Source organism: Cherax quadricarinatus, chromosome 37 (genome assembly GCF_038502225.1).
Source record: "Cherax quadricarinatus isolate ZL_2023a chromosome 37, ASM3850222v1, whole genome shotgun sequence".
In the NCBI taxonomy this organism is placed as follows: domain Eukaryota; kingdom Metazoa; phylum Arthropoda; class Malacostraca; order Decapoda; family Parastacidae; genus Cherax; species Cherax quadricarinatus.
In genome coordinates this window covers 10,668,829-10,681,650 of record NC_091328.1, presented here as the reverse complement: position 1 = coordinate 10,681,650, position 12,822 = coordinate 10,668,829, and the positions used below count along the sequence as shown (strand labels likewise).

General features: G+C 42.6%; 1 protein-coding gene across 4 annotated transcripts in view; it reads right to left on the bottom strand.

Moving 5' to 3' along the window:
• LOC128702646 (cell adhesion molecule Dscam2) overlaps window positions 1-12,822 on the bottom strand; it is a 720,609-nt gene that overhangs the window by 199,004 nt on the left and 508,783 nt on the right. For all 4 annotated transcript variants that reach the window (XM_070091879.1, XM_070091878.1, XM_070091881.1 and 1 more), the window contains exon 9: window positions 11,143-11,230. In XM_070091879.1, the coding sequence (XP_069947980.1) occupies window positions 11,143-11,230 (88 nt within the window). The remainder of the gene's footprint in view (window positions 1-11,142; window positions 11,231-12,822) is intronic.

Sequence of the window (12,822 nt, the reverse complement as noted above, 5' to 3'; positions counted from 1 at the left end):
GGCTAGTTCCAGAGCTCAGGGGAATGTCGTACGAGGAAAGGTTGAGGGAAATCGGACTGACGACACTGGAGGACAGAAGGGTCAGGGGAGACATGATAACGACATACAAGATACTGCAGGGAATAGACAAGGTGGACAGACAGGATGTTCCAGAGAGGGGACACGGAAACAAGGGGTCACAATTGGAAGCTGAAGACTCAGACGAGTCACAGGGATGTTAGGAAGTATTTCTTCAGTCAGAGTCGTCAGGAAGTGGAATAGCCTAGCAAGTGAAGTAGTGGAGGCAGGAACCATACATAATTTTAAGAAGAGGTATGACAAAGCTCAGGAAGCAGAGAGGGAGAGGACCTAGTAGCGATCAGTGAAGAGGCGGGGCCAGCAGCCGAGTCTCGACCCCTGCAACCACAATTAGGTGAGTACAATTAGGTGAGCACTCTCCCCCACCCGCAAAAAGGGACGAGCATTCTCACCCACTCACCCATCTTTCCAACCTCACTCTCCTGCTCACATCTTCCCATGCCTTCTCTTTTCTTCCCGCTCAGCCTCTCCCTCTCTACTATTCCCCTCCCTTTTCTTCTGATCGCTGCCTCACCCTCTCCCTCACACTTTCCTCCTTATCCTACCTATTCACTCCTTATTCTACCTATTCACTCTTCATCTCTGTCCCTTTCTTTCCCATTCTCTCCCTTTCCTTCGACATCGCTCTCATCTTTATTATCTCTCTCCCTCTTTCTCTCACTCTCTATCCCTCTTTCTTACTCTGCTCCGTATGTTCACTCTCCCACATTTATTATCTCCCTCATCGCCCAGTGTGTGGGTGGGTCGCAGGGTGGGCCGCGAGGTGGGCCGTGTGTGATTCTCCTCCCTTCTAAGAGCTTGTTTACATGTGGCTTCCCCACTACATGTAACCTCACGCCACATACAATCTGATACCACATCTGACCTCACACATCTAACTGCATCCTTCCCTTGATGTAAACTTCAGAAAGTGACTCCCAAGGTTTACACCAGCAACAAATACTCAAAATTATGCATAAGCGTATTCATAAAACCAGGGATTCCCTCTTCAGCTTGGGGTGACTGCGAATGAATTATGTATAACCTGGCCAGTCCTTCCCTGGTTAAGCGCTGGTAACTTATACAGCGTGAATAATTCAGAAGGCTTGGAGGGCAGCACGACCTCTCCAACCAGATTATGGGAGATGGTTCAAAAGTAATTACCAGCATCATTAATTAAATGTTCGTAGTAATGATGTGTGTCGGAGGTGTTCTTAGGTGTCAGGTAGTGTGTGTCGGAGGTGTTTTTGTGTGTCAGGTAATGAGTATGTCGGAGGTGTTCTTGGGTATCAGGTGATGGGAGTGTCAGATGTTCTCTGTTATGTATCAGTGTGCGGGGGGGGGGATGCGGGTGCCATGGAGATAGGTTCACTGACGGATATGTATGGCAAGACTATATAAACCCAGATGTACTTACCTAGTTGTGGTAGCGGGGTTGATTCACAGCTCCTGTCCCCGTGTGTGTATGTTTATTTTAATCCCTGTTCTAGAGATTAAAGTAACCCTGACTGGTGCCGCATACATATGCAGGCTTAATAGCCCTCGTTTTGTCCATTGATTTTTAAGCTAATAAATCAACCATCAAAATGGCGCATTGCTACGTTACGGAACAAGCTTCTACTCTACCGACGTTTCCCTCTATTTAGAGATTTACCAAGCTTTGTAAAGCCAAGCTCTACACAGAGTGGTACGTGAAAAAGAAAGTTTATGTAATGTGTCATTTTTTTTAACCATGAGTTATAAGCTTTTATTTGGTAAGAATACCGAAAATGTTAGAGACATAGACACCAGGATCTTTATCAAGTTCTTGTAAACAATGTAAGACACAAGAAATATACTGTATTTATAGAAGACGTAAAGTGAGTTGCGGAGAAGGCGAGGCATTAGTAGCAGTACTACTAATACTACTACTGCTAGTAGTAGCGGTGGTAGTAGTAGTAGTGGTGGTTGTAGTGGAAGTTGTAGTAGTAGTGGTGGTAGTAGTGGTAGTGGTAGTAGTAGTGGTGGTAGTAGTGGTAGTAGTAGTAATGGTAGTGGTGGTGGTAGTGGCAGTAGTAGTAATCTAGACGTGTGCTAATTTCAAGTGATGGAGTAATTAAATGTTATATGTAGTAATATCTCAAAGGCGGCAGAGTTTCCCTTGTTTTGCGTTGTTGTCTAAAATAAAAATTAAAGCAGTGTGCATATACGTGTTTCCGTTTGCTTAATATCTAAGAGCTTCCCACGACTTCCTCAGGTGGTTGGAGAAACTCCCATATAACTCTCCAGCATTAGTGAAATAACCCGAAACTTAGACGCTCTTCTAAATTAATGTATCTATGCATGACGTTGTGTCCAGTCACTGGATTTGTAAAAAGATTTTCATAGTGCCCAGGCAGTGAGTTTGTAAAAGATTTTCGTAGTGTATAATCACTGGGATATTAAGTGACTTCATTTTTTTAAGTGGTGAGTTTGTAAACACAAGAACCGGACTCACGCAGTGTCTTCAAGACTGATACTCATTTACTGGCGAGAAATGGCAGAGGTATATATATTTTGCAGTGAAATTAGAGGGTATATGGTGGACAGCGCCACATCCTACAGTACCTGCCACACTTCTTCCATGCCCATACCCTCCCAGCCACACCCTACCTACCATACTCCTCCTACATCCACATCCTCCCTGCCACACTTCGTCCGAAACTCTGTCACACCCCTTCCACTCTATAAATTTACTTTACTTTAAAGCCTCTTCTCTACTCACAACTCTAATATAAAATCAACAATCACAACTCGTAATCCCCCATTGAGTTTCACATTAACAAAGACAAAATATATAACGTGAAGAAGCTGAAAATAAAACGTCAAGGGAAGTTACCGCCTCCAACGAAATTTAAAACAGAACAAAAATAAAAGAAGGAAAAAATTTAAAGATTTTGTTAGAGGGAGAAAACTAGAGAACAGTTCTGATGTTACTGATTCAATATTCACCCGAACTCTGACGTCCAGCGCTTCACTCCCTCTTCTCGCCCTCTCTACTTCACTTTTTTTCGGACTTTCTTTTGGAATGTGTAGTGAGTTTCGTGGTGTGCACGCGCAGGCATATGCGCTCGTCCCCACACGTACACAAACGTGCAAACATCCTCAAACACATCACACACACAGAAGCGCACATACGGTGATACATATAATGGAGTATCTGAGAGCATATTATGGAGTAGCGAGGCTACCTCTGTCATGGTCGTACACCTGTGTCCCTGACAAGGTCCTTTGATTTAAATATCCAATTTGATTTTATCTTCATTGTTTGCGTGAAATTCGAGGAACAGTTGGTCTGTATTGTGTTTGTTCAATAACTAATGGATGCTGAAAAGAGGCTAGGCGGAAGTTCTTCCCAGCTGACCTCCACACCTGAGTTTACCCCAGCTGACCTCCACACCTGAGTTTACCCCAGCTGACCTCCACACACACACACACACACACACACACACACACACACACACACACACACACACACACACACACACACACACACACACACACGAGTTTCATAAGTGCTGCTTAACAAGCAGTGGGAAGAGCTGCTGGTTGCCTAGGTACCAATTACTGGCCTACCCCGTCCACCACACCCATTCACAGAATTAACATGTCTTGGTAGTCACACTAAGCTGCAACTCAGGGCTGCAAAACACACACACACACACACACACACACACACACACACACACACATATATATATATAATTACACTATGTCATTCATAGACTTAGCCTTCCAGACTTCAGACTGGACATGTCCATTGTTGATTTAGTTAGTGTGTTAAGGAAGGATCCATTCCATTGCTGAACTTAGTTTCTGAGATCACAGAAGCTCTGCGAATTCTTTGTCATGTGTGTCGTCTTGTGGGATAAGTAAAGAAGCGGTTTATAATAGGTAATTAAATTTTGAATCATTAGTGTCATTTTGTATTTAGGTCTGTGTCGTCACTGTTTTGTGTCGTCACTGTTTTGTGTCGTCACTGTTTTGTGTCGTCACTGTTTTGTGTCGTCACTGTTTTGTGTCGTCACTGTTTTGTGTCGTCACTGTTTTGTGTCGTCACTGTTTTGTGTCGTCACTGTTTTGTGTCGTCACTGTTTTGTGTCGTCACTGTTTTGTGTCGTCACTGTTTTGTGTCGTCACTGTTTTGTGTCGTCACTGTTTTGTGTCGTCACTGTTTTGTGTCGTCACTGTTTTGTGTCGTCACTGTTTTGTGTCGTCACTGTTTTGTGTCGTCACTGTTTTGTGTCGTCACTGTTTTGTGTCGTCACTGTTTTGTGTCGTCACTGTTTTGTGTCGTCACTGTTTTGTGTCGTCACTGTTTTGTGTCGTCACTGTTTTGTGTCGTCACTGTTTTGTGTCGTCACTGTTTTGTGTCGTCACTGTTTTGTGTCGTCACTGTTTTGTGTCGTCACTGTTTTGTGTCGTCACTGTTTTGTGTCGTCACTGTTTTGTGTCGTCACTGTTTTGTGTCGTCACTGTTTTGTGTCGTCACTGTTTTGTGTCGTCACTGTTTTGTGTCGTCACTGTTTTGTGTCGTCACTGTTTTGTGTCGTCACTCTACTGTGTCGTCACTCTACTGTGTCGTCACTCTACTGTGTCGTCACTCTACTGTGTCGTCACTCTACTGTGTCGTCACTCTACTGTGTCGTCACTCTACTGTGTCGTCACTCTACTGTGTCGTCACTCTACTGTGTCGTCACTCTACTGTGTCGTCACTCTACTGTGTCGTCACTCTACTGTGTCGTCACTCTACTGTGTCGTCACTCTACTGTGTCGTCACTCTACTGTGTCGTCACTCTACTGTGTCGTCACTCTGTGTCGTCACTCTGTGTCGTCACTCTACTGTGTCGTCACTCTGTGTCGTCACTCTACTGTGTCGTCACTCTACTGTGTCGTCACTCTACTGTGTCGTCACTCTACTGTGTCGTCACTCTACTGTGTCGTCACTCTACTGTGTCGTCACTCTACTGTGTCGTCACTCTACTGTGTCGTCACTCTACTGTGTCGTCACTCTGTGTCGTCACTCTACTGTGTCGTGACTATTCTGTGTTGACTATCCTATGTCGTGACTATTCTGTGTTGTCAATTTCCTGTGTCGTCACTGTCCTGTGTCATCACTGTCCCGTCCCATAGACCTTGCTAGTTTAACAATTATATGATTGTATTTCTAACACACTTTTACACACACACACACACACACACACACACACACACTAATAATATTAATAATAATTAGTATATCATATCCAAAAGTATGTTTAATACTGTGTGTGTGTGTGTGTGTGTGTGTGTGTGTGTGTGTGTGTGCATATATCAAGCACTCCGCCAGTCAGAGCTTGTGTTGGACTCAGACACCTGGTTATTACCTGTCCCCTGCGGTGACCTGCCATCCTGCGCTCCCTAATTACACGTGTCTCCCACTGGCAATTAATTAGGATAAACAGGGCACCCTTGATACCCGCTATCTGCTTGATCACAGGTGCGCGGAACGCGTTGCAAGCTGATAGCAGTGGTACGTGTAAGGACATATCTCGGTCCTTAGTGAAGTGAATAAATGACGTAAATTGAAGCGTAGATGATAGCTGATAGCTAAGACACCTGTACAGAACTTAGGTACCATTATTGCCTACACAACAAGCGTCTTCAGTCGAATAAATGAGAATCCTGAACACCCTAGAATTGGAGAGGTAATTTTGAGGTGATTAGTCCCTCTGCCGAGGTCACACTGCTGAGGTCAGACTTCTGACAACAGCAAAGAAAAAAGACTGTGGAACAAGCTTTTATTGGGACAACGTTTGCCGTGTGTAACGTTTCATTAAGTCGTGATTTTATAAAGATTTATATAAAACGAGCTGTATAGCCCTTGTGGCTTAGCGCTTCTTTTTGATTATAATATATAAAACGAAACGTTGTCCCAATAAAAAATTATACCCAAGTGTGTACTAAATACAGCGTTGTTGTGGTGTTTGGATAAGTTTGTAGAACCAGTCAAAAAATGAATAAAGTTGAGATAGGAGGGGTGGAGGTAGGTAATGGAGGTATTGGGTTGTGGGGGAAGGGATTGGATAGAAGAGAAAGGCAAGACATAAGTTGTAAGTTTAGAGCAGAGCATATGAGAAAACTTGTGTCGTACTGCACTCTTCCCTGTGTATGCTTCCAATACCTGCATACACAACAATGTAGGAAGGGGGAGGAGTCCGAAGGGGGTGAGGGGAGAAGTCAGAAGAGAGAAAGAAAAAGGGAGATCAGGGAGGGAGAAGAGATTTCGCAGGGATGGAGGGAGAGAAGAAGGTAATATATATATTATATATATATTATATATATAAAATAAGATCACAGAAAACAGGTTATACCAGATTATGCAAAACAGCCACTGTGAAATAGTGAAATTCCAAGCGCTTTTGTGACTTCTCACATTACCAAGGGACATTGTTCCTTGATAATGTGAGAAGTCACGAAAGCGCTTAGAATTTCCCTATTTTCTCACGGTTGTTACTGGGGGGTTGGTCTTTTGCTCCTGAACTCGTCTCTTTTCATTGTCTGATGGAGTATAGTTCAGTCATACCTACTTTCAACCCATCCAGAGGAGGTGCTCTTGATACAGGTAATCAGAGCTACCCTTCTCATCCTGGGATCAAATCATTATTGCCTCCCATTTTCAGGAGTATTTTGTATGTTGCAGTTATATCTTCTCTTCTGAATTCTCCCAGTGACGTTTGATCCAGGTCCGATAGCTCCGCACCGGCCGTATCCCACCGAAGCAGGGTGGCCCAAAAAGAAAATCGAAAATTCCTCTTTTTAAATTTAGTAATTTGTACAGGAGAAGGGGTTACTAGTCCATAACACTAATAACAACAATAATAATAAGCATCAGCCATTAAACTTGGAGATACAGGCAAAGGAAAAAGTTTCACAATACAACCCGGAGATGACCGGGTCGCAACCTGGAATTATCTTCCGGTGAAATTATAATTTACGGGACACCTTAGATGAGATTATTGCTGCGCACCTCACACCTTCGGTAATTAAGGCGCACCTTAACTTCGCCTTAATTAAACTTTACCTCGATCTGGCGCACATCATTTTCACCGTCATCTTCTTCACTGTAATCTTCCCCCCCCCCAAAAAAAAAAAAATGAATTAAATTTTTCTTTCGGGAAAAATGATTGCTTTCTTCGTTGTCATTATTCGTTTGGTGGGGCACATAAAACCAGGTTTATATTAAAACTGGTCTGGTTTGGTGATATAATAATAACGATTCACTTGATGGTAAATAATAATATCAAAACTAGTAGGTAATGTCTGTAGGTAGATCCATATGCATACTTTTGAGGTAGACTTCTGTGGGATCCAACACCACAAAGTCGACCTAATCTATAGAATTCACGACCATAAAGTCGACCTTCTCTAAAGGATACAACCCCATGAGGTCGACCGACTCTTGAGAAACCTTACACGGAGTGGGGAATCAAAGCCTCGTTGAGGGGAGCATAGAGGGGATGGGGGGGGTGGGAGTAGAGTGGAGATTAACTTGATCAGAGGAAATTGATCCTTGCCCAGCGTGTGGCTTGGCTCCTCATTAGCCATGGGGAATGAGGAGCGAATAAGGTACTAATGAGCTGTAGGACTCACCTGGATAAGCCAGCGAAGAAGCAGGAGGAATTGCAGGTGTCCTTATTTTGAATGAGAGAGAGAGAGAGAGAGAGAGAGAGAGAGAGAGAGAGAGAGAGAGAGAGAGAGAGCTCTTGAACTTCTCAAAATCACTAGATCATAAGGTTAATTTGATCGGACTTTCTCCGCCCAGGTAGTACATCCCGAATCTTCTAAAATCGGGAATTTTAAATTCTGCTGTAATTCCACCTTTCCTCCTATGCACTCAGTGATCGTTACAATCTCTTGTTCCTCCTCCTCCTCCTCCTCCTCCTCCTCCTCTCCCTCCTTCTCCTCCTATCATCTTCCTGACTTTCCTTCAGTCACTTCAAGTCCTCTTTCTACTTCCCGTTATTCTCTCCAGATTGCCTTGTCTGTTATTTTCATTTCCTTTCTCAACACTTTCTGTGCCTCCTCGTTTTCAGAAAGTATTTCTGATAGCGAATTTTCTTTTTTGACTCCCGATTTCTGTTTCCTCTTTTTCCTTCATTATTACTGCCCCTTCTACTCTTTACCTTCCTTTCCCCATTGTCTCCAACTTTTTCATCTTCTTTCAGAAGCTAAGCTCTTATTTTTTCATCCATAAGTGTCCTTGTCTCCTATTCTAAGTTATCTATTCTAAGTTATTTAACTTTCTTTCCTGCTTCTCCTCAGCTTTGTTCTTCAGACCAACTATTGTTGTATCTCTGAGTCTTCCTACATTCCTCATTCTCTTCCCTCTTCCCCTCTTTCCTTTTCTTCTGTTGATTTATCATTTCCTTTCACTTTAGGTTTCACTCAATCAGGTGCAAGTACTCTACCAGTAATTATAGGCTTTCCAGATGACGAAGATATTGTCAGTGATCCCAGGTGATGGAGAGACTGTATTCGTTCCACTCTTGCAAAGTTAAATTTATGAATCATTCATGTGATTTCAGACTGATAATGGAAGACCTATTATTTCGTCAGTTAGTGCAGCTGGGCGATGTTACCATACCATTCAGTCATTGTGTGTGTGTGTGTGTGTGTGTGTGTGTGTGTGTGTGTGTGTGTGTGTGTGTGTGTGTGTGTGTGTGTGTGTGTGTGTGAGACAGCTGAAAAGCCACAGACAACAGCCACTCGACTATATAAGACATACATAAATATCACTGTCATTACGCACACACACACATACACACACACACAATTTACTTCCTAAATTCCATCGACACATTCATATTTTTTATGACGATGAATTGACAGGTGAACCTGATGAAAGGTATCACAAAGTCCAGGTGAAAATAGTTTGCCAGGAAATTGATACGGCAGCTGTAACAATATCAATAATCGAGACTGAAATACCAATTGACTGTTTCAATTTGTCGTACTAAAAACTAAGCTGCATCCAGTCAATTCAATGCTCAATGCTGAAAGGAAAATTCTATAAAACATAGTGAAATTTATTTTTTGTTTGCTTCCAGCATTCCATATCTGCAAAATCCAATTAATTTTTTTTAGATATAAACAAGAGTGATAAACTAGTTTGAGCTTGGGTACTGGTGGTTAAAATAGACACGTGAGCATATATATGTATTTAATAAACTTTCGATCGTGGGGTCTAGACCGCCGAAATGTTTTACAGGTCACTTGTGGTTATCGATTACCAGGATATACATCATTTGGATAAAAGGGCGAAACGTCACCAGGATAGAGAACAAGCCTTTATCGCGACTAAGTCTCGTTCTGAGTAGAGCTTGATGAAGGTCTACTCAGAGCGAGATGTCGAGAGGATAGAGAACAAGCTTTTACCGTGTCTCGTTCTGAGCGAAACGTTGCCACATTGAAGGCTTGTCTTTCATATACGTCTTTTACTCCATCCTAAGGTTGACAGTGTAAGCATTGTCATTGGCTCAAAAGGTCACACAATATCCAACAGACTGATCCTAGGATTACCTCAACTAATCCCTTGTAATTAGACGGGGTTACTGCCAAATTCTCTGTAAATCCCAGCGAGCAATGTGAAGGCTCTGGTGGAGGGATTACCTGGGGTCCTGGTTATTGCTGTCTACCTGTGGGTGTACAGGTAGTGGTGGCACTGTGTGTGTGTGTGTGTGTGTGTGTGTGTGTGTGTGTGTGTGTGTGTGTGTGTTCAGGTAGAGATGGCACTGAGAGCCCAGGTGGAAGGTGGCGGCATTGTGTATCCACGTGGTTAGTGTCAGTGTGTGTGTGTGTGTGTGTGTGTGTGTGTGTGTGTGTGTGTGTGTGTGTGTGTGTGTGTGTGTGTGTGTGTGTGTGTGTGTGTACTCACCTAGTTGTACTCACCTAGTTGAGGTTGCGGGGGTCGAGTCCGAGCTCCTGGCCCCGCCTCTTCACTGATCGCTACTAGGTCACTCTCCCTGAGCCGTGAGCTTTATCATACCTCTGCTTAAAGTTATGTATGGATCCTGCCTCCACTACATCGCTTCCCAAACTATTCCACTTACTTACTACTCTGTGGCTGAAGAAATACTTCCTAACATCCCTGTGATTCATCTGTGTCTTCAGCTTCCAACTGTGTCCCCTTGTTACTGTGTCCAATCTCTGGAACATCCTGTCTTTGTCCACCTTGTCAATTCCTCTCAGTATTTTGTATGTCGTTATCATGTCCCCCCTATCTCTCCTGTCCTCCAGTGTCGTCAGGTTGATTTCCCTTAACCTCTCCTCGTAGGACATACCTCTTAGCTCTGGGACTAGTCTTGTTGCAAACCTGTTGCTGTGTGTGTGTGTGTGTGTGTGTGTGTGTGTGTGTGTGTGGGTGTTCATTTAGTTGCAGCAGTTTGTCCAATTGGTGGTGCTGGTGGCACTGTGTGTCCAGCTGACATAAAAACAGATCATCACCTTTGTCTTTACTGTCAGCAGCATGATTTTATATACAGTCTGTTTACCTTTGCATTTTTATATGTTTCACAGAAAAATAACACTTACCTAGGCCTTCTGTAAGCCGATGATGGTACCACCGCGTTTTATAACTTTACGTCAAGTATCAGCCTACCAACACATTTTGCTTTCTGTGGTACGACCGTAGTTTTCTCTGTGATTCTCCCTTGTCTTCAGTAACACTTTGCATGCCGTCTATAGCACAGCACACAAATGACGCTGTTTGCTGCCACCAAACTATAAAAATAAGTCACAGCATATCGGGTCATCATCTCGGGTCACAGATGAGCATGTAGGACTCTGTGATTCTACATCTGGCCAAAGCAGAGCGTTTTCTGGCTTGCCTGTGGGACTCAGTAGCTTAAGTGCGAGATGTAAACTAAGAAGAGGGAAAAAAATATCACGGGCGGGGATAGAACCCGCGATCAGAGAGTCATAAAACTCCAGAACGACTCTGATTGCGGGTTCTATCCCCGCTCGTGGTATGGTTTGCAATCGTGTCATTACGATTTCGTGAGTCGAGTTAAGAGGAGGAGTACTCACCACCCAGGTCGACCTGCGCTGCTGCCTGTGCTGAGTCCTCGTCGTTCCTTGCGAGACACTGGTACATCCCCCCGTCCTCGCGAGACACCTGTAGACATACACCTGTGATGAGCACCTTCCACGGCTTAGTGGTAGGACGAAATACCGAGTAGCAGTCTTAATTTCTACATTATCTTCGAAATGTGTGTTCGTTTATATCAGGAAAAAATTCCCACACGCACATATATACACCGTCACCTAATTTCTAGTCATTACATTGAACCTATTTTTGTGTCTGGTCAGAATGACTGTGTATGACCAGTTAACAGCTGTGTACCATACGCTACTTAAGATGACATTGGTACACGAGCCTTGGTACGGTGTTTATTATTGTTAATATTTAATTTTATTAGTAGCAGCGTATAATAATAATTATTATTATTATTATCTTCGTTATGCTAAGAAGACACAAGACTCACGTATGGAACATATATTACGGTTAAGTAACAATGCAAAGCCACAGAGGGTATATAAAGGGAACATCGTGAGGTGAGTGTATTTATTACCAAAAGTTTGAAGATGAAAGACAGTCAGACACAGACATAGAGACAGACAGGCATACACTCACACATGAAAAGAGATTAATACATCTGTCTGCAAATATTCACAAAAAACAGAGAAACCTCGAGAGTACAGTCTTGTAACATATCCCAGTAGCAGAGTAACTTGTAATATATCTCAGTAGCTGCCAGAGTACAGTTTACACAGAGATACTACCACCCTCTTGAACTCTTCTCGTTCCGGCGCTAAAAGCGTGTGTCTTGTAAATAACACAGTGGATTGTCTTTATAAATGTTTCTCATGCCTCCCTTTCTCTCTCTCTCTCTCTCTCTCTCTCTCTCTCTCTCTCTCTCTCTCTCTCTCTCTCTCTCTCTCTCTCTCTCTCTCTCTCTCTCTTTCTTTCTCTCTCGCATTTTAGAAAAGAGTAGAGAATTTCTTGGAATTATTAACCGTCGTAGGTTATTAATTCAGGGATAACCTAAGAAAGTCGAGGTTTGAATTATTTAGTAAGATACGATTTAACAGTCAACTAACTCTTATTTGCCTATCTAATGCCAGGTGAACCTGGGAAACAGGTGCAAGAAAACCTGCCTATACATGTGCCCTTCCACTGGTGTCTCGTTGTCATCGCTTATAGCAATATTTGCAAAAAAAAAAAAATGATTACAGCAAAACCCTTTGAACTCTAAGCGCGTTTCAGTGACAAAAATTAGCGTGAAAGTACTTTAAAAATATTGTAGGAAGGAGACTACGACACCTGGAGAACATAATCGTTCCGTCAAATAGTTTGACTCAGCAGTAACTTCCAGCATATCTTATCGGCGATAGACGCAGGAAATATTTGAAAAATAGATTGGAAAAATACATTCATAAGGGTTACAAAAGAATGATTTTTAAATTACAAAATAGTCAACTAATTGGTTAGAGTGGATGAGAGATTTGTATCGAAATAAATTTTGAACAGTGATTAAAATAATTGTTTAATGTTACTCGTCGAGTGACACGACGCTCGCTTCTTTCTCCTATAATGTTTCCAATTTAAATAAATGACTGTCATAAAAAATACAATTAAATGTATTCATAAATTTATGGATGATGTATAACTTTTTATAAATTATAAGTAAAATACAGGTTTACACA